The 23,263-nt window shown below is 40.3% G+C and overlaps 1 protein-coding gene across 1 annotated transcript in view; it reads right to left on the bottom strand.

Moving 5' to 3' along the window:
- Positions 1-12,372: 12,372 nt before the first annotated feature.
- LOC122787586 (2-(3-amino-3-carboxypropyl)histidine synthase subunit 1-like) overlaps positions 12,373-23,263 on the bottom strand; it is a 2,760,216-nt gene continuing 2,749,325 nt past the window's right edge. The window contains exon 9 of the mRNA XM_044054371.1: positions 12,373-12,712. Coding sequence (XP_043910306.1) covers positions 12,584-12,712 — 129 coding nt within the window. The 3' untranslated portion in view covers positions 12,373-12,583. The remainder of the gene's footprint in view (positions 12,713-23,263) is intronic.

Here is a 23,263-nt window from a genome sequence, read left to right as displayed (position 1 = left end):
GTGGATTAGGTATATATTTCATACCCTTATCTAGTAAATTGAAATGTGTATCATGTATTTGTAGACTGGAATAATTATAAATATTAAAGTTATTATATGTGTGTATTTTATCCTTAACTACAATGTTGTTACCTTGTACGATATTGTCATGAACACTGTTTACTACCATTGTTTGTCCTTCCACCATTGTTTCTGTTTGGTTCTTGTATGTGTGTGGTACTGCTGCTGAAATCTGTTTCTGTATGGTTGTCCTTGTGGGATTTCATCCCTCTGAAAATGTGATTCATTATTATAATGATGTGCACTGTCTTGAATGTTTCCTACTTTCTGTTCCCTGTTAAGTGTCTTGTTGTCATGCTTCCCCTTTTCTTTCTCACTGTACCAATTGTACTCCATACCCTTCTTATAGTGTTCCACATCTCTTAAAATCTTTTTATGTTTCCTTTCACAGATGTTACGTAGCCATCTCTCAGCTATATTGAATTGTTTAGTATATAATCGTTCCCATTCTGAGAATAACAGATCATTATTTTTGTGTTTAAAATTTCAGTTTCTTGTACCAATTTACATAATTTCTCATCATTATATTTGATAAGCATTCTCATAAAATTGAAACCACAATCATTAAAAAATTGACTGAATTCAGCAATACCATTGTCAGTCAAAACTAGACCCATGGGCTTTTTGAAAAATCTCAAACCCATTGGAACAATTTTCATATTAATACATTTATGCAAGTATGCATTATCAACCTTTAACCCATTTATACCTTTCAATTTTTTACCCAACAAATAAATCATGTCTTTTAAACTTTCCACTAGTTCTGTGTTAGAAGTAGTTTTATCTGAATCCTATGACATTTTTGTCAAAATTGCAATTAGTAGTTAAAAATGTGTTGAGTTGTATGTCTTTACTTATTGTACCAACTCTCATTGACTTGTCATCAGGAGGAGTATGAGAAGAAACAGTACCTTTATTGTGTTGCAATGTGCTGCCAGTGACTGTTGAATAAGTTTTCAATGGAAGTAGTCGCTTTGGCTTGGCGCCAGTACGTTTGGCCTCTTCTTCAACATCGTAGATAGAAAAATCGAAAGTAAAATCAGTAATATTAATTTTATTACTGGGTGAGTGGCTCAGTAATGTCCAAGGTGTGAGTTGTTTCCTTAGGACGTCTAACCCCTGAGCTCTGTCCATTGAGGATGGAAAAACTGTCATCATCATGGTCGTTCTTTCCGCAATGTACAGATGTACCCCTTCTGTTAAGATTATGTATACAACAAACTGATGTATTCTGCCCCTGTGTTTGAATATCTTGAGCAGATTTACCATTGCGGATGTGACCAGTATTGACAGCAGCTTTTAGATCAACTTTATCATTGCTGTTCAGTTCCATAGGTGAAACTGTAGCAGTACCTGTAGGCATGTTCTTGAACAATTGAAACAGTCTGCTAATTTCACCTTTAAGCGTAACAATTTCTTCATGAAGCTTAGAAAGGTCCTCCTTCTCCTCTGCAGTTCCTTTAGGGGTATTGACACCGGTGATATCCATAGCACTACAAACGACTACAGAATATGACAAAATAACCAACTGATGTATAACTGCCACGGAATCACCAAAAAGTGTACGGCCGCCTCTGAGTTCGTAAAAAATATTTATTCCACAACGATAAAAAGCACAAACTGTATGGACAATAAAAAGTTGAGCTATTTCACCCACAACACAGTGGGCTTCATCAGAACATAGTAGTTGCTTTGAATACACATTATACTTAATAATTGGCGCCAAATTTACAGCTGATGTTAAACTTTTAGCCTTTTAAATTTTTAAAGCGATACCCACATATATATTAGTACCCGCTATAAAATTCAATCTGCCATATCTAAAAAATCCAGAAAAAGCAGCTCACAAACCTTACAAAAAATTTATATATATATATATATATATATATATATATATATATATATATATATATATATATATATATATATATCTCAATATTGAATTTCTCCAAACATGCAATATATATAATCAAAAACAAATTCAAGAACATGAAATGTTCGAAAAACACTAAATAGTATGGATACAAATGTAAATACAATACACAATCTTTCCGTAATGCTTTGAACGCATATCCTAACTGATATTTGTACAAATACATTGTGTAACTTCTTAATAAAATAAAATAAAATATAGTATTTGGGTCCATATTATCCACAAATATAATAATGTATGTCGAAATATTATTTACACAATTCCAAAAAAAATATATACAACTAAATTATACACCACTAAAAAATATGCTAAATCCACTTCTTGTAATCTAATATAGTGTAATTTAGTGGTAACAAATGGATATTATATATTTGTATAAAATACACTAATATAAATATAATGTCTATCAAACTCTTATGTATCCCAATAATCCGATATAATGTAAATATGAATATGAAATATAAGACATAAAATGTTGATTAATGTGTAAATTATATAAATTGTATCTAGGATGTGTGAAATATTAATTCATCTCCAAAATGGGCTTGCATGAAATTCCAAGTGCTGACAAGCTGAAAAACAAAAAACAAAAACGCAGAAAATCTAGGATTATAGCGAATCTCAAACATCACTCTTCTCCTTTAAAGATTTTTTTTAGAGGGGCAAATCCCTCAACAATCCCAAGGCCCCCACACCCTCCGAACTTATATATATTAACTCTGAGATCACTATACCTCGGAGAAAATGGAATATTTTGAAAAATGGCAATCTCAGATTTAGCATATGCAAGTCCATTTCTTAGACATTTAGTCTCCCTGTTTTGGGACTCGCTCTAGCAAGTCCTGACATTTCAAATGGTTACCTTTCTGCACAGTCCTCACCATACCCATTTCTGATTCAAATCCCAACTCCTGATGGTCACCAAATGAGATTCAAAAGCAGCTCTCTGTCCCTCCCTCTCTCTATATATATATATATATATATATATATATATATATATATATATATATATATATACATACATACAGAAAACTGTCATTAAACTTTGTAAAACAGGTCTGCCAAAACTTTGCAGGCTAGTATATTGTTTGCATTTCTATAGATACATATCTGGGTGCATACTTCAAAAATGACATGTCATTTGCAAATCATAACATAAATATGCATAACTTAGAGAATGCCACAAATGCAGACATGAAAAAGGGTTTGACAATTCAGTACTCGACCACTTTCTAATTCAATTACTCATGTACCCAATGATTTAATACATACCATAATCAGATTGATCACTTCTGCACTCGACCAAATGCATGTAATCCAACTAGACAGAGTGAGACAAAGAAAAACAGCAGATGGACAGAAGCAGAGAAATGAGCTGGAAGAAAGTAGGCACACAAGTACATTTTCAGAATGACAGAACAGGCTTGTACTCCCAAAAGTAGAGAATGTTGTAAGACCAAGCAGAATACACCAGAAATGAAAAACAGTAACAAGTAGAAGTTTCAACAAAAAAAGAGAAATCTGAAATGCAAATGTGTCTGCTTGATATTTTGCATGACAAATTAGGAATCTGATGAAAACAGAATATGGATGCTTCAAGGAAGGAAGTCACTGATGTGAATCTTTATTTAGGAAAAGCTTGCCTGCCCCCTAAGCTTTTTCCAAAAAAAGTAACGTAATCATATTTAACACTTAAATACCTATACAGAGGCAATGTTTGGTTCCACTTGCTTTCCTATACAGTGCAACAAGGATGGGAACTATGGCTCCATGCTCAAATAGTAAATGAAGACACTCAGCATCCAATATGCTGTTAATTGCTGCTTAATAACAGAAAAACATTCAATAACAAAAGCAATTAATTCTTCCTATGCAAAACACTTGGTCAGCAGGTTGTGTTCCCACTAACATGGGTTCTGCAAATTCCTTACTAAAGGGATCCCCTGCCAAGGGCAGCCCAACATTCAGCCAGTATACCAAAGCCTTGGGTTGTTATAGGGAAGTCGTATGTCACACATATGCTCCCCACTCACAGCATAGGGCATAAAGGTGATGTACGGACAATGGACATCCAAACCTCAGAACTTTTTTGCCTCCAGTCTGAACACCACCTCTGATCACTGGTCTGAATGTTCTTTCATCTGCTGGTTGCCAAGCCATTTTCAGATGTGCTCCATTCAGAATTTTTCTTCTTCCCTTATTTTTTGTGGTTGTTGGATAACATGTCATCCAGAAAAGGGAAATGCCATTGTAGAAGACAGACTCCCAATAAGGACAGTCACTAACAGTGTTTGTTTTGCTAAGGTGCTTCTCGCAACCATATGTCTTGTCCTATTTGCTGAGCGCTTGCCCCTAAAACTTTGCATAGTCTTCTCTCATCTTTAGCTATTGACCTAGAGAACCGTCTTAAATTGTTGACGCGGGGTAAAATGGCAGAATCATCCCAGTTTGAGGGTCAGCCATATGCAAAAAGGCCAAGAAAATTTGGTCAAAGTCTTCTGCTGTACTGCCTCCACCAAATGTCTCTTTCGAGGCTGATGAAAGCCCAGAGTATCACCCGGTTATTCATTCAGATTCCTCTGCCACGACCACTTTGGAGACCGGCATGGACCCGACTTCTCACACATCCTTGGAGGCTCTGGAGACATCTGTTTCAGATGTTCAGGGGAACTGCAGCTGATAATATCTGAAAGGCCTAGGGGTGTTCCACAGATTCTTGTTAGGAAGGAGATTCCCACTACATTGATTGTCAGCAGGGGGTCCAAACCACCTAAGATGTTTAGGGCTGATGTCCCTTTGAAAAAGATGACTCCACACAGGATCTGTTTAATGCTCTTTTGGCTTTGAAGCCACTCCAGGGAGTTTCTATTCCTACCCCCACCTTGGTCTTTTACTCCCCTTAAGAGGCCTAGGGAGCTGGATTCTTTTGATGTGGAAGTAGATTCTGATGGAGTCTATGGCCTATTCCTCTCAGATTCCCTCTCCTTTGAACTATTGTTCATAGGAATTACTAGGCTATTGTCCCGGAGGCCCTTAGAAGCCTAGCCAAAAGTTTAGCCCAGGCATAGACAAATCAGCACTTGATGCCCCCGTCCAGCAGGGACACTGGTGGAATCCCAGGGATGTATTTTCTATTTCCCATCCATTGCACTTAAAAAGGGGTAAAGAAGTACTCTGCTTGATGTGGACAGGGAGTCCATCCCACAGATGGGGTGGGGGGGGGTCCCTGGGACACAAATCTGTCCCACCAGCAAGTCCTATTGATATAACAGACCAGGTTGAGGCCATGTGTGTGGGTTACTTAAGTGGAGCTTGACTTGTGGATATGCAGCAGTCCCATCAATGCGGGGTCCAAGATCACCTTTTATGCCAGACAGATTTCACCTCTAAGGAGTCTGTATGAAACAGAGTAGAGGGATAGGGCTTTTAGCCTATCTGTGTATGGTAGATTTTTGAGGCCCTGGATTCTCCTGGTGAGGAACCTCTGTGGTCTCTCCAGCTGCTGCATGTGCTTTGTGAGGTACATGTCAAATGGGGCACTGTACTGAATAATAGGCCTTATAAGGGAAGAAGAATACAGGGATGCTATGACCTCCTTGTCCCTGGATGAGATACCCTTACTTATGAGGTGGGCCATGTAGAAAGCTTTCCGTACAATGGAAGCAACATGGTGGTCAAAAGTCAGGCTGCTATCAATCTGAGTGCCCAAATCCCTCATGACTGACTGCATACTTAGAACATTGTTATTATTGTGATAATTCATGGGGACATCTCTCTCCCCAAAGGGGATGATGATGCATTTTTTTGCATTCAGCTTGAAGCCATGTTTCTGGCACCAGTCATCTGTTTGGCTGAGATTCTCTTGGAGGATTGTCCACGTCACTAGGGGAGTTGTTGACAGCTCACAACTTGCAGTCTTCTGCAAACTTGATTAGCCATAGCCCACTGGCTTTACCCTGTACCTCAGAAAAGTATATCCCAAATAACAGAGGCCCCAAGACTGAACCCTGGGGTGCACCACTTCGATACGGGTCTACTGCTTGAGGTGGCTTCCCCTATTTTGACTAGGTGGGTTCTATCAGTGAGCCAGTTGGCTACCCATCTGGTAACATATGGATTGATGCCTAGCTGAGAGAGTTTATCTATTATTCCTGACTGGGGAATAGTGTTGAAGGCTTTGGCTAGGTCAGGGTAGGTGGTGTGCACTGTCTTCCCCCTCATCCGTGGCTTTAGTGACGGTCTCAAAAAAGGCGACCAAATTTAACAGACATGACCTCTCCTTGAGGAAGCCAAACTATGTGGGATCGAGTGTTTGGAGGTTGCCAATGTCCTCGTTAATGAGGTCCATGATAATCCATTCCATGGCTTTGCAGATCAGTCTAGTTAGACTGATGGGTCTATAATTTCCTGGATCAGTGGATGCTCCACCTTTGTGTAAAGGGATGACAGTGGCTGTCCTCCACTCAGCTGGGACAAAACTGGTACTCAGGCTTTGGCTGAATAGGGCACCTAATGGTTCATGCAGGATGCAGCCTGGGATGTTATCAGGACCCATAAAGGCTGTATTTTTTGCCTTTGAGAGAGTAGTGATGACCTGATCCCTAGATATAAGGGGAAGGGGGCAGGTACTGGGAATGTCTTGATTTACTGATGGGGGGATAGAGGGGTGAAATTTTTGCTGAATCTGTCAGCCAGCAAGTTTGCTATATCTATGGCATTTGTATATGTGGTGTCCTTGACCACCAGTTCTGAACAGGTCTGGGTGCTACCTTTGAGATTACAGACATATGTGAAGAATACCTTATAACTGTCTCTAGTAAATGTGGCCAATTTGGACTTGAAGTTTGCTTTGGAGGATTTTACTAGTGCTCTTATTTGGTTGTTTACACTAAGGAGAGATTGCTTCCAATTGGGCACCTGCTCCTTCTTGGTCCTGGACAGCAATTTTTTTCTTTATTTATAGAGTTTATTTATTGCAGATGTCCACCAGACAGGTTTAGTCTTCCTTGCGGAGGATGATTTAGTCCTGTCAGGTATTCCTGATTCCATGCATCTATATAAATGTTCATATAGTAATTTGGTATAGTTTTTGATACTGATGCCAGTTCCTAGAGAGGGGGAGGGAGGCTGTGAAGCTGTTTATACCATCCCTCTGACAAGGACAACAGAACCCTGGAAAGATTTGGTATGAAAGTGTACATTGCTGCTACTCTGGCATTTAGGGCTATGAATTACCAGAGCCATATGCCCAGGTATGTTTTGGCCCTTCTCTCTCAGACTGTACAAGTTGTTTCAGATCTTCCTGATTTTAAGGGGAAGGCTTCTGTCCTTTCTTTGTTGAGGTCCTCTTCTTAAGTAGCTCGCCATTCCATTAAATGTAGTTATGATGCAGCTGATGCCTTTTCTAGAGCTGCTGCCTTTTGTTCTGTGTTAAGGAGGTATTCCTGGCTCCACCTTCAACCTCTGCCTGATGATATTAAGGCCAAGCTGGTGGATGCTCCTCTTGACAAGAAAAATCTCTTTGGTTCTGCAATTGCTGAGCTTTTCAAGTCTCTTCAGGAAAAGGGTAAGGCTATGCAGGAATTAAAACATATTTTTGGTTCCCCTGTTCCCAAATTTCAGAGGAATTATCCTACCCAGTTTGCCTTTGTTCGTAGACTGTCTCACCCTCCTCTCAAAGGTAAAAAGGGTGCTAGACGGGCTCCTCTGGCTAAGTCTACTCATAGTCCTAAAGCTAAAAAGCCTCCTTTTCCAGACAAGCCAGGGTTTGAGTATCTTCTTCCCTCCCCTTCTAAACCAAGTTGCTCTCTCTCTTCATCTTTCCCTGTCCCTTCCCAATTACTTAAGGATCACTTAGGATTCATGGGTTCTGTCCTTCATTTGTCAGGGGTATTACATGGATTGGAAATCCCATCCCCCTTTTTTGGGCATTCTTCAACCTCCCCAGGAACAGCTGTCCTTTTTTCCGAATGTTCTTCAGTCTTTTGTCTCAATGAAGCATCCAATCAATTTCTGTTTCTCAAAAGGGAAAAGGGTTTTATTCTAGAATGTTTCTGGTTACCAGGAAAGAAGGCACCTGGAGACTCATTCTGGATCTTTCCCAGCTCACCACCTTTTTGAAGGTTCCTTCTGTTCGGAAGCTATCCCTTCAAACCTTGTTTACTCTTCTTCTGCCTCAGGCTTTCCTAGTCTCTCTCTGGATCTCAAAGATGCCTATTTCCATATCCCTAGTCATCCCCTTTTCAGAGAGTTTTTATGTTTCTGTGTTTCGTCCTTGCATTTTCAGTTCTCTGCTTTGCCTGTTGGCCTCTCTACTGCCCCATGGGTCTTCACCAAATGCCTCCCTCCTGTGATTGCTTTTTGTAGGATGAGGGAAATACATATTTTTCCTTATCTGGACATCCTGCTCATTCCAGCTTCTTCTCCAGGGACATCTTCACTATGCTATTTGTCTGCTGCAAAGGCTGGGGTTTACAGTGACTTTCCAAAAATCTTTCCTGACTGCATCTCAGGATCATGTTTTTCTCAGGTGCAGGCTGAAGACCATTCCTTTGCTGGCTTTCCTGCCTCATCCCAAGGGTTTGTCTCTGATTGCCTTCTTTCTCTCCCTTCTCCCTCTGGTCTTTATTATGGCCAGGGAGTTTCTGAGGCCTGTGGGATTCATGGCTTCCACCATTCCTATGCTTCCTCTTGCTGCCAGGCTTCATATGAGAAAGCTACAGTGGTTCCTAAAGTCAGTCTGGCTTCAACATTTTCATCTTTTGGACGTTCCAATTCCTCTTCTTCCATGGTTCAAGCTAAAACTTCAGTGATGGATTAATCAACTGTCCCTCAAACCAGGGCTTCCTTTTTGGCCCCCAGTCTCCACTCAGGAACTCTTTTCGGATGCCTCAGACATAGGGTGGGGAGTTTCCTTCAATCCTCTGAGGGTTCAGGGCCTCTTATCTCCTTGCCAAATGAAGGACCATATAAATATAAAAGAGATGAGAGCTCTTCTTCTGGCCCTTCAGACCTTCCATTCTCTATTCCTTCCAGGGCCCCTCAAAATCATTATAGACAATACCACAGTGATGTGGTACTGCAATAAGGAATGGGGGGGCATGGACTTACCTCTTGTGCAGACTAGCTTTTCTGGTTTGGGATCTAGCTGTCCAGTTTCAGGCGACTCTTCAGGCTGTTTTTATTCCTTCAGATCAGAACATTGTGGCAGACTCTCTGAGCAAGTCCATAACACAGACTCAGGAGTGGATCCTTCACAGAGATGTGTTTCTGGACATTGTCCACCAGTGGGCACTCCCCTCAGGTAGATCTTTTTCCTTCCCCTCTGAACAGACAACTTCCTCTCTTTTGCACCAGATTCCCATGTCCTTTGGCTTGGAAGGTGGATGCCCTATCTTTCTCTTGGAAGGGGGTGTTTCTTTATGCCTTCCTCCCCTTCCCTTAATACCGAGGATCCTGCTGAAGACAGAACAAGATTCTCCCAAACTCTTGGTGACTCCATTTTGGCCTAGAGAAGCATTGGCTCCCTCTTCTTCTGCACTTAGCCAAGGGCAATCATCACATGTTACCTAACAGGGTGGAGCTACTCACACAAAACAAAGGGTCTCTCATCCATCACCACTTGTCCGCTCTTTAAGTGACAATGTGGGTGACAGGGTTTTGATACATTTTAGGCACCTTTTTTCTGAGGACATGCTTTAGGCTCTGTAGGAGGCTGCGAAACCCACTATAAGGAAATCTTATTTATCCAAATGGAAGCGATTTTCTGTTTGGTGTCTTGTTCATAACTCGGACCCACTTTCTGTGGAAGTTCCTTTAGTTCATTCATTCATATGAATTGCTAAATGCTGGGTTGGCATACTCTTCAGTTAAAGCCCACCTGTCAGCTATTTCTGTTTGTCTGCCATTGACTTCCCCTTTGGTTTCTAGATTTGATGTCAAACAATTCCTTAAAGGTAGCCTTCATATTATGCCTCCCAGGAAGTCTATTCCTCCTTCCTGGTACCTTCATTTTGTTCTTGAAAAATTAACTCAGGCTCCTTTGAGCCTGCAGCTTCGGCTTCTTTACAGCATTGTACTTAGAAAGCTCTTCTTCTTTTGGCCTTCACTTTTCCTAGAAGGGTGTTGGAGCTTCAGGTCCATTTGGTTGTTCCTCTTTTTTTAGTTTTTCATAGGGACAGGGTGTCTCTTTGTACTAATCCTTCTTTTAGGCCCAAGGTGTTTAATGAGTTGTCTCGTAATCAGTCTATTCATTTGCCTACTTTACTTTTTTCTCTTCTCCACATTCAGCTAGTGAGTAGGTTCTACACACCTTTGATTTGCAAAGACAACTCGGATATTATTTGGATAAGAATAAAGCCATTCAAGAATCTGAGCAATTTTTGTTTCTTTTTATCCTAGGTCTTTAGGTTTGGTTGTTTATAAGCAACCAATTTCTTCTTGTTACTCTTTTCAAGGGAAAAGCCTCTCATCTTCTGGTAAGGCTCATTCTACCAGGACTGTGGCTTTTTCTTGAACTTTTTTTTTCAAAGGATTGGATACCAGTTCCATCCTTGAGGCTGCTACTAGGTCCTCTGTCCACAGTTTCAGTAAGCATTGGAAACTGGATGTTGTTTCCAGTGCAAGGGCTGGCTTTCCCAGAGCTACCCTGCATAGTTTTCTGGAGGCTTCTTCTGGACCTTCCTCCTCCCAACTTTCCTCTTGAGTTTTGGTACTCTCCCTTTTGTAAAGAATACTGCAACAGTGATATGGGAGGACATAGTACAGTTGTGTAAAATCTTATCATAACAGTTGATGTCCTTCTCTTCAGTGTTGCAGTATTCCCTCTCTCCCCCCCTTTTTTCTTTTCTACCTTTTTTACTTTCTAGATGCACATGTTCATCTTTTTCCTTGGACTGTGGCTCCTCCTGGGGCTCTTCAGTTCTGATGTTTGGACACCTGAGCGTCACCTTTATGTCCATGGCTGTGAGTGAGTCTATGTTTAATCATCAATGGGTTCATCGATCGGTGGCTCATCAAACCGTCCTTTAATCAAAAGGCCACATCATCATCATAAAACTTTGCATCAAACGATGATAGCTGGCCAATATCAAGGAAGTGGAATAGAGCACTTACCAGTAACTTAACTATAAGGAAACCTGCTCTTTCTCCAGTGTAGTGTTATCTCAGAGTTGGTATATATAATTAGCGGGAGATGTGGGGGGTGCAGCCCCCCCCCCCACATAAGGACTGTCCGATTTTCACCTAATCCTCTTGTTGGGGGCTGTGCCCCACATACCCCCCATTAATTTTATACACCAACTCTGAGATTGCATTACAATGGGGAAAGGGCACGTTTCCTTATCGCTATGTTACTGGTAAGTGCTCTATTCCTCTTCCTTGATGTTGGCCAACTATCATTGTTCGATATAAAGTTTTAAGATGATATGGCCTTTTGATTTAAGGAAGGGTCAGTGTTTAGTGTTCAATGAAAGTGCTGTTTGATGAGAAACATAGACCCACGGGGAGCAAATGTGTGAATACAATGCTCTTATAACAACCTAAGGCTTTGTTATACTGGCCAGATGTCTGGCTGCCCTTGGCAGGAGATCCCTTTAGTAAAGAATAATGCAACAGTGAAGAGAAGGACATTTACTGTTATGGTAAGATTTTACACAACTGCACTTTCTCTTAATATCTAGACAGCCAGGCTTTGTGAGTCAGGAGTGAAGTTTGTACTGAATCCAGGAACATGATGAAGTCACCTGTCATCTGCAGAATATTCTGAGAAAGGTAACTAAGGGTCTCATTTCGAACTTGGGTGCGAAACTGTCCCAATATGAAATTCAGAATGCCATGTGTACCCTAAAACTGTCAAACTTTCATTAAAGAGTACAAATTGCCTTCATATCTGAAGCCAACCATTTAAAACAGCCTTCTGTGTCAAGTATATGATGTTTCACTCATTTTCTTCAGTTTTCCAGGATATTTATGAAATGCTTTGCAGAAGAAACAGTGATACTCTGTAAGAAATGAAACATGGTTTACAACAGTAAATGTGAACCTGTAGGATGGGTTTCAGTCCTGAAGTTACAACCTGCAAACTGCCTGACCATAAAAAGGCCATTTACTTGTTCCCCAAAAACGTACTTCAAAACACAGTCATCAGAAAGATCAGCTTAATGACGCTTTCTCATCAAATAATGAAAAATAATTAAAAAATAAGAGTTAATAATGTGGCATGCAGTACACATGACTTTCTCTCTCACCCCCAAATAACTCAGCATTTCACACCTACTCTAGTCATTTGCAATCAAATCCATCACTCTAATTTTCCACCAAGTGTAACTATAAATGGAGATGTACACATTTTTTAATTGAATAAACATTGGAGATGTACACATTTTTAACTGCATAAGCATTTATTAACATACTGATGCAGAGATAAACTATTTGAGAGCTCATTAAAGTTCTGTTCTGCTTTATCACAAGGGTGACCTTCTGAAGCTGGGAGAACAGCTGTTGGACCGTTACCCTGATTATAATCCTTTGCCTTTTCTGCCTCACTGTCACAGCTTTCTGTAAATCTTATTAACTTGCAAATTTAGTGCTCTAAGTTGTATCTTTACTGGTCTCTTGTTCTGGCTGATGTTGAATGGCAGTATCACTCTCACAGCTGCAGTCAGGACAAGGTTTTCTCCCTGCATCCATTTCTGTCTTCTGTAGCACCACTGATTTGTTCTGCAACAAACAAGAAACAGAAATTAACAGAAGTTACCCACGATAAGCAAATAAGATGGAGTTCTACATCGATTACTTTTGCTCTTTTTCTGCCTTTTCCATCAAGCATTTATGCATGTATTTATTTAACAAAGCATTATTTCTGCTCTCCTGATGCACACAGTGATCCCCCCCCCGTTGCCAATTTGCAGTTAGCCAATACTTAAGGACACCAATGTAGGGAATGCAATTCACTGTGCTGGCTGTATAGTATTACCAGACAGAGGCAAAACAGAGTAGATCTGTAGCCATTCAGAACTAGCAGTAGTACATGCAGCAGGCTAATTACACTCCAAAACTGGCAGAATATGTTATTTACACAGGCTGCATGCATAAGTTTGTCATTAAATATTCACATTATCCATCACTCAGGTGTGTTCTCAAATGCTAACAGTTATCTGGGAATGGATCTGGGGGCCAAAAGGCCAGTTCTGGGAAATGATCTCATGTTCTTCTAGGTCTGTGAAAGACTGGGGAGACAGGGAGGGTAGTGACAGCATCAGCGTTTGGAATCTTGACAGTTTGGCTGCTCAGTGAGAAAGGCCAGAGAGAGAGAGACAGCAGGGATTAGTGCTGAAATACAGTACCAAGAGCTTAACCAGGTAACACTCCCTCAGTGATGAAATGCCCTCCACCACAAATCTCACTGGTGTACAAAACAGAGTATAGCTGTCAGGTATATGATTGTAACTAATTTGTAGTACATGGAGTGGTCAAAAAAGGGAGATAAGATTAACTGGTTAAGTACTTCCCTAGTGCAAGACCCAATCCTAGCAGTGCTTGGAGGGCTTAAAAAATGTTAAGGACTCCTAAGTGCTGCTAAGATCAGGTCTCACACTAGAGACTGACAACGGAGATTGAAGACTCGCAAACAGTAGCAGCAGAAAGTCAAACAACTTTTATTAGAATTTCACTCTGTCCACTTGGAAAATATGGCAGAACAAAGTGTCTTAATAGCTTTTAAAGCCATTAAAACTGCAGAGGAGCACATTTCTGCCTGCTGCCATACTTCTCATCTCTCTCTCAGTCTGCAGAATGTCCATGGCTGTGAATCATATTTTTGTCCTGTCCCTCATAAATATTTTGATTTTCTGATAAACCACAGAGGATTACTGTCAGTCAATAATACTGGATAATAAAGTACTTTTTATTGTTTAGAAAATGCATGCTTTGGTTATTTTCTATTAACTTTTTCAGTGAATTAGGGTAAGGCTTGAAAACTGCCCTGATTTTTTTATCTCTGTTCATCAATTATTTTTTGAATTTATCCAGAATTCTTAAGCAAAGAAGTCGAGAGGTATGCTGCTGTCTGCTAGACAGAGTTTGCTAAGTACTTTAATGGCTTTCAAAGCTGGTAAAATACTTTGCACTCCCTACACTACCCCCTGTAATATGAATCAGATAAAGCTCAATGCACTACAAAATATTAACAAATCAATGATCATAACCTTTTATTATGTATTCTCAACATTACAAAGACATGCGTCTGCAGCATTTCTCCCTGGGCCTCCACTGAAAACTGGTCCGTTCCAAGTTGGACTTTCGTGATAAACAAATATTAAATAAATAAATAAATAAATAAAATGGATGCCACAGCTCTCGAGATGAATTTCTTGGCATCCGTATTTCAAACCCATGACTGACTGATGCGGTCACTGCATCCAAATGCTGACTGATGCTGTCTTGGCATCCATATTTCAAAGCTGGTTAGATCTGACCATAAACAAATCACTTTGCATATCCACATTCCGCCCCCACCCCCGGACAAGGAAACCACCGTGAAAAACTTTTCAAAAGCAAACTTCACGTTACTTAAGACCAAGGTGGAAAGTTTCAAAGCCCCCATGCTGAAGGATAACGCTGTCCAAGCTGCAAAATCCTTTACTAATGCATTCTACAGGCACTTACAAGAATGCATGGATCGTGCCATCCCAAGCAAAACCAAGACTCACTCCTCCAAGAAAAGAAAACCAGTCTGGTGGACTCCTGCCATAAACACGCTAAACAACAGAAGGAGGAAACTAGTACAGAAAAGAGTAAAATACCAAGAAGGGAAGACATCCCTGATCAGTATCAGCAAGAAACTACGATCCCTCATAAAATCATCCAAGGCGAGCTTTGAAAGAAAAATTGCCAAGGATTCCAAAGATAACCACAAGGCATTCTTTAGCTATGTCAAGAATCTAAGTGGCAATGCTCAGATCTGCTTGGAGTTAGTGCAGAAGGGCACAAAATACACTGAACCAACCAATATCACCAACATCCTGGCAGACAGGTTCAGCGTAAACTTCACCCCCAAAAGGGCCCATAACCATATCAGAAGAATGTAGAGTCCCTGAAATCACAGACACTCAGGTTAAAACAGCCCTCTCCAAAGCCAAAAACACAGCATTAATGGGACTGGACGGTGTCCCAGGCTGCATCCTACATGAGCTCAAAGACAAACTAACCCCTAACCTAAACACACAGTTCAAACTCAGCCTCTCCACAGGCTACGTACCCATAGAGTGTCGCGCAGCAACGGTTATTCCACTCCACAAAGGTGGAGCCACAACAAACCCTGGGAATTATCGGCCTATAAGCCTGACTAGCTTGGTCTGCAAGGCTATGGAGTGCATCATCATGGAACTCATTAACAGAGACATTGAGAACCTCCAAACACTGGACCCTACCCAGTTCGGCTTTGTTAAATGCAGATCATGCCTCCTAAACCTGGTGGACTTCTTTGAGACAGTTACCAAGGCTATAGACGAGGGAAAGGTGGTACACACAGCCTACCTAGACCTTGCAAAGGCCTTCAACACCATTCCCCATTCTGGTATTATAGACAAGCTCACCAGCCTGAACATAAACCCCTACATCACAAGATGGGTTGCCAACTGGCTCATGGACAGAACCCACATGGTGAGAGTTGCGGGAGCTAGGTCTGACTTCTAAACTGGTTACAAGTGGCATTCCCCAGGGCTCAGTCCTAGGACCCCTCCTGTTTGGCATATACTTCTCTGAGGTGCAGGCAAGCACAGGAGGACAATGGCTGACCAAGTTCGCAGACGACTGCAAACTAGGGGCTATAATTGACTCTCTGGCTAACACAGACATCCTCCAAAAGGGTCTCACTGAGACGGATACCTGGTGTCAAAATCATAGCCTCAAGCTAAATGCCAAAAAGTGCATAGTCATCCCCTTTGGAAAAAACAAAGTACCCACAAACTACCACATAGGTGGTAGTTCCCTAAATACGGAAGACGTAATAAGGGATCTGGGGACCCAAGTAGATAGTAAACTTACCTTTGATAATCACATTGCCAAAGTGGTTAGAAAATCCTTCTACGTAGCCCACCTAATCACAAAAGGGTTCGCATCCAGATCAAAAGAGGGCATTGTGCCCCTACATTCATCACTCATCAGACCCATCATAGAGTACAATGCCCCATTTGGGATGTACCTTACAAGACACCTGCAACAGTTGGAAAGACCATAGAAGTACCTCACCAAGAGGATCACTGGCCTCAAACAGATGCCCTATGCAGCTCGACTGACGAAACTCCTGCTGTACTCGGTTGCATACCGCCTACTCAGAGGTGATCTCTGCCTGACATACAAGGCCATGTCCAACCCAGAATTGATGGACATGCTCCACCTAAAGAAAACCTTATCCCCTCGAGCCACACGCTCTAGGGATCTAAACCTCACCACAACAATAAATAGGACGTGCTGGAGGGATAGATTCCTGTCCCAGAGACTTCCCATGCTTTGGAACAAGATTCCAATCTACATTAGGCAGAGCTCCTCACTAACACTCTTCAAAAGGAACCTTGACAAGTGGATGGGAAACAAAAAGTTTACCCAGGGGATCAATTCAGTGGCTCTGTTGGACAGAGGCACAGGGAAGTAAACTAAGGGGGTGGTGAAAGCCAACACATTCTGGCTAGGCTTATAAATGCCTTCGGGCAGGCAGCCTAGTACCTACCTATGAACCTATAATAACCTGATTATGAGAGCAGATTTGATCATAATCTTCGGTGTTGTGTGTTTGAGGCATGGATATCCAGAATTTTACTTTTAAGGTGGGGCAAAGCAAAGCTTTAGAGGCACATTTCTTAGTACCTATGCTTGAACACATAACACATAGTTATGATCAGAGAAATCTGATCATAATTCTTCCAGTGCGTGAAACTTTAGCTGCCCTTATGTACTGCTAGTTATATAAAGTGTAAGACAGCAAATATTTTACAGTTTTGAAAGCTGTAATGACACTACATTCTGTCCCACGTTTTTTCTGTACAGCAGCATGAAGTGTTGTACAGCTTTCAAGGCTCTAAAGGTGCTCACTGTTTTGTGGGGACCGCCACGTATGCTGTAGTGCAAGTTTGTTATGCATCTTTCAAAGCTGTTATGATCGAATTCCAAGCTACAGCACTGTGTAACCGGCTTATCTTTCTGCTGATTTCAGAGTATAATCAGCATGCCTCTGTACTACTAATAAGTTTTGAAAAAATAGCTCCATCTACAGCATTCTATTCCTTTGGTCTTCTTCTGCCTGCAGCAAAACTTAAGTTAACTGATGATTTTTAACGTCCCTATGAATAATTAAAATTTGCTGATGTTACTTCTCTCCCTATTTTTAAACACATCTCTTTTTTACTTTGCCCTGACCTTTGGCTTTACTGGGATGAAAACAGTGAACACAATAGTGGCAGATATGAGTGTGAAACTTTATATGCTGCTTGTGTGACTACAGAGGGCAAGGGGTTAACTAAATGCATACAAATAACACAATTTTCCCTCTTGGCTCTCTGTTATAAGGTTCTACTACAGATAACATTAAGGAAGCCAACAAACATGCTGAGTGTTAAAAGTTCATACACAGAGATCAAATTATTCTTTCTCCCAAAACCAAATGGCTTGATACCTCAGACATCCTGTACAGGTGACAGAGACAGCAGCAAAGGAAATGTACCAGCATGAAAAGTGAATTTCCCCAGGGAAGCTGAGGAAGAAGCAAGCTATAGTACAACAAACAACTCCTAAATGTGAAGTGCATGAAGTTCATTTTCCAAGGATTAAGACTGCCAGCTATTAGCTCTTAGGGAAAAGGCAATACTGCTACCTCATGGGAAAGTTCTGGGCAAGGTCAGTTTCCCTCATACTGCATTACAGCATACACTGCTGACCCTTACTCTCCAGCCTATTCATCTCCAAGATATTATCATCAAAAGGCTAGACAGAATTATTCTAAAACTTCTGCTCATAACCATCTTAACAGCTAGGTCTGTCCCACAGAAAATAAATACTTTGACAATAAATGGATTTCTTCAAAATTAAGGACTACATTTTCATACAGCTTTATACGCAAGTTGCCTAGAATGTGTATAGTTCAACGTGCATAGCTTATATGAGGCACAGTGTTCTAGTGTAATGTAGTCTCAGCAACCAACAGATGTGTCCTGCCCAAAGGCTATTGTTCACCAGTTGATTAATGTCACTTGTAAATATCTCCCTAAAAGCCTTAATTATTCTATATATGTTGTAAGTACACATTTATTTATTTTTGTTTGCATGCATTTTTTTTTATTAACTATGAATGTCCCACTGAGGTGAGTCCAGGCCAAAGGCAACAAGCAATAATGTGCATGAAATTATACATATATGTTAATAAGCAAAACTAAATCTGAAAACACATTGAAGACTGAATAACAAAACAACATCCCATGAATAAAAAAAAAAAATTACATGAGTCACATACTGACTACAAATCGCTAGACTATGCAGGGAGGAGTAAGTGCACCAAGTAATTTGTTTGCTGGATGTAATAGTATCTACCCACTTCGACAAACCTAACATTATCTTGCTGATGCTCACTCCTGTATGTCCTACACTGTTTAGCTCAAGTTGTGCACAGCTACAGATGAAGCACACTCCTGTATGTCCCGCACTGTTTAGCTCAAGTTGTGCACAGCTACAGATGATGCACACTCCTGTATGTCCCTCACTGTTTAGCTCATGTTGTGCACAGCTACAGAGTCAGTACCAATGGGATATCAGAGTCAACAAACTAATATGTACTCTTCATTCTAATGTCTTTCTTTTCAATGAAAATTATTTATAAAAGGAGCTATATTTTTAAGACTATACAAATGCACTTACTGGTTTATCTTATATCAGCAACAACTCAGTATTTCCTCTCAAATGCACTTAACAGTGTTCTCAACTCAGATTTTCAATTATTAACGCAACAACGGCATTGCTAAAAATAAACCATTTTGGCCCAGTCTGCCTTAATGAAAAAATAAAATGCATATATATATGGACACTCAGAGAGTGCATAAAAACTTTGATACACTATTATACACACTGAGGCACAACACTGGCCAAGATGCAGTCATACATATTTCTGAAACTTCAATCAGTATATAACTTATTTAAAAAAATAGGAATGCAGAACCATTTTGAAGGTGCACGCATGCATAAAGAAGATAAGCAGACCCGCTCTGTGGATGCATACATGTACATTACATATTCAGATCTTAATATGCAAAACTATGTAGGGTTTAATCTACTGAATTATAATAGGGTATTAATTTACATATCTGCAGTGTTTACTTATGGGTGTTGATTATAAGTCAGCAGTCCCAATTAATTGTGAATTCTAATGAAATTACATATATCCAGAATGTTATTAACAACACTAAAGATGAGTGGCTGTCTTTCTTTTCACTTTATCTAATACAGAGCAGTGCAAAACTATTATTGCTTTCCTAGTAACTGCACAATGCATGACCCTGGGAGGAAGAAACCTCTTCAGGCCAGCCAAGCCTTATTTCCCTCATCAGGCCAGAGATTTGATCGCAAACATGTCTCAAATTTTCCATAATAAGGTGACAATGCACTGGTGCACACCACTGTGCATGCAACTGTCATTCTGTTGGTAGTGCCAGTCTAGCAGGATCAACAACCTAACTGTTTTTATTTACAATGGCAGATTTAACTAAGAGTGTGGGCAGACATCTCCCATTTGACTTCCTGTGTCCCCATAATACATTTAATAACAAAGTGCCATTCCCTTCCCAAAAAATAACATTTTCATATGAATATCTCCCACATTTTGCCCCATCTCAACTGTGAATAGATTTGTGCTGTTATATCAGCTTCTGAGAAAAAGAAATTTGCCTCTGCTTCCCTGCTGACTTCAGCAGCAGACTGCTGTATATTTCTGTAGTGAACAGTGGGAAGGGACTGAGAAGTCAATGTGCAAATCATTAAAAAAAACACATTTATGGCTAACCTGTGACAAACTGCTAGCATGTACCTCCACTGGCCAAGACTGCTCTGCTACACAGTATAATTTCTGTTTATATTTACTTGGCTTATTTTCAAGAGAACAGTGACTGAGAGGTTCACAGCATGATAATGTGGATTGTCGGAGTTTACTACCACAAGCCAGGGTAGATGGCTGTAATGCTGGAGAATATTATCAGCCTTCTCTGGAAATTTGTGTGTGTGTGTAAATGTAGGAATTTATATTTAAAGTACTGTTACTGTGGGTAAGTGAGCACTGAAAGAGTGGTGAGAAAGAGACCTGTGGAGCTAGGTGTAAGACTCTGCTCAGTGAGGTGTCCAATGTAGAGTCAATTCGTCGGTCTGGATGGGGAATACCCAGGTCAACAGTTTATATTTCCTGCATACTTTTGTGGCCAGGCTGCACTTAAGAAACGTAGTAACTTCTTTGTGTGTCTTGTTTATAAATTAATCTGTCTGATACTAGTGGTGTGACTAGACAGACCATACCTACAGATGCTATTAATACTGGATGGCAGTGGTGGGATTCAAACCACATTTACTTGACTATACAATCTCCTTACATTTGCTGGCAGTAATGAGATTCAAACCCCATCTTGACCATTAGCCTTTCTTTATACCAGTGTGGTGTGGAATGTCACACCTCTAGCAGTCAACACACGTCTTGCATTCCAGAGTATTTTCTGAAAAATAAACTTAAAAAGCATAAGATAAACAAATGTAAATATTTTGTGATCAATATAAGCTACTAGCACTGTACAAATAGCAATGCTATCAGTAAGAAGTATTTCTTACAGTGATAATAGTTGGTACACTCATAGTTTTTTCCATAAATACTGCAATATATTATAAGATACACAAAACACCAAATTATATTTTTGCAAACTTTCACAAAAGTTCTTATCCTGAAAACTGTACAACCTAGACATATGTTAGAACACATTTGTTAACCTGATATAAGCTTTCACATGACAAGAAGAAATTCCTCTACAAGTGGGTGTTTACTGAGATACTTACAGACATATAAAAACATATGCTTAATTTACATAACTAGCAAAACAAATAATACTGGATATTACTCAAGATGTGCATCACACAGTGTAAATATCAAAGACAGTTTCTTCAACATCTAAGGTTTCATTTACAGGTTCATAGGTATGTAGGGCTTTTTTAAGCCTAGCCATGCATCCCAATTTTCTGACAAGTTCTGGTACCCTTCAGAAGTGTAAGCAAGGGCTTGGGAGATGGATCATTTACAGGCTGCCTGTGTCCATTAGAGCCATATGTACAAAACCAGGGATAGATTTCCTGTCCCCCATCTGATTGTCCAAGTTACATTTGAATTGGGTTAGAGAGAAACCTTGCTTCACATGGATGGGGAGCCTGTTCAGGAGAAAGGGTAGTTCTCTGGGATACATGCCTGTCTCTCCAGCAGGTCATATTTATATCTTAGGTAACATTTAAGTCTTTAGAATGGATAATGCTGGTGCTGTTTGTTTTGCAGATATCCCTGAGTTCCATCAGGGTGGGTCTGACAATGCCTTGTATGTCAGGCATAGATCTCCCTTCAACAGTCTGTAGGAGACAGAAGATAGGGATAGGGCTTTGAGGCAGTCTGCAGAGGGCATGTTGCTTACACCTTGTATTCTTTTAGTGAGGAACCTCTGTGGACATTCCAGTTGTTGGATATGGCTGGTTAGGTACATACCAAAGGGAAACTGAACTCAATGACAGATCTGATCAATTCTGAATACAGTGGAGCAATTACCTCCTTGGACCTTGATGTCATACCACTGTTTATAAGTTGCTCGACATAATCTTCTCACTACTAAAGACACTTGATGGTTAAAGGCTAGATTGTTGTCTATGTGTGTCCCCAAGTCTCTGGGTACTGGATCCACTCTTAGGGGTGTGTTGTCATTATGAAAGCTATCAGTGTTAGATGACTTCCAGAAGGATACTATTATGCATTTCTTGGCTTTTAGTTTTAATCCATGGCTCTGACATAAGGTATTTGTCTGTGCTAGCCCTTCGTGGACAACATTACTGTCGGTGGAGGATCCTATGACAGGGGCCGGCAACCTATGGCACATGGAGTGATTTTCAGTGGCACGCTGACTGTGTGTGAGAGATCGGAGAGAGTGAGTGAATGCATGTATGAAAGCAGATGCGACTGTGTGTGTGAGAGATTGGAGAGAGAGAATGCACGTATGAAAGCAGAAGCGACTGTGTATGTGAGCAAATCCATTGTTCTGCATTGAACAGAAGTATATCGGTATACGAGCCAATCAAAAATCGCAAAGTGGAGCCACTTTGATTTAATGTGGAACAGCCCACACTGAATAGAAAACCCTTTTTTTTTGTACTTGTCCTTGGCACAGTTCTAGTAAAAGGTTGCCAATCCCTGTCCTATGACTTAATGTCATGCAACAGTTTGTAAGTCACTCATTTTTTGAAGCCTTAAGTGCATATGAAAATATTGCTTATTTTCATAATTAGAAGCAAACAACTAGCAATATTTCCAGTATACTGTGATATAAACCAGTACTGATAGTGAAGGTTGTGCGTCAGGCCTGGCAATCAACTGCCAATCATTAGCGGACCGGAGTTCTGCTGTGGTGACCCCTAACCGGGAAAAGCCGAAAGACACATACATACTGAATTGTCATGTCTTCCACACTGGAGTTTCACATCATACACCTCAATAATAGGTAGGTCTCTTACTTATGAAAATATGAACATAAATCTGAAGACAAGATTAATAAGTGAAAATAAAGATTTATTTCTCCATTGCAGGATATCCTAGACTAACAATCTTAGTGTCATTTTGTTAAAGACTCCCTGTCCTTTCTAATAATTCCTATTAGCTAATAAGTCACTTAGTTAAAGAAGCCAGACCCAAAAAAGTTCTGGAAGCCATGAGGCAGTATGGGTATGAAACGGAAGTATACAAAAATGGCCTAATAGGCTTGAGTGAGTTAAGGTTGTGTATCTATTCACTTCATGTTTTTGCCCCATCACTTAAAACAGGCAGAATAAAGATTACAGTAACAAAGATTTGCGGAATGTCCAAAACAAATATGGCAACAAGGGAAAGTATTTCAGCAGACTTTTATCCTTTTTCTGGTTTACACTAAAACTAGTCTCCATTTTTCTACTATGTGCCCCTTTAATCAAGGTTAATTATTATGATTTGTTATTTGGTGTTAGCCA

The sequence above is a fragment of the Protopterus annectens genome, chromosome 13.part0, assembly GCF_019279795.1.
Source record: "Protopterus annectens isolate FY-2018-M chromosome 13.part0, PAN1.0, whole genome shotgun sequence".
Lineage (NCBI taxonomy): Eukaryota > Metazoa > Chordata > Ceratodontiformes > Protopteridae > Protopterus > Protopterus annectens.
The sequence above is the reverse complement of the archived record's forward strand: the minus strand, read 5'-3'. Positions and strand labels throughout refer to the sequence as shown.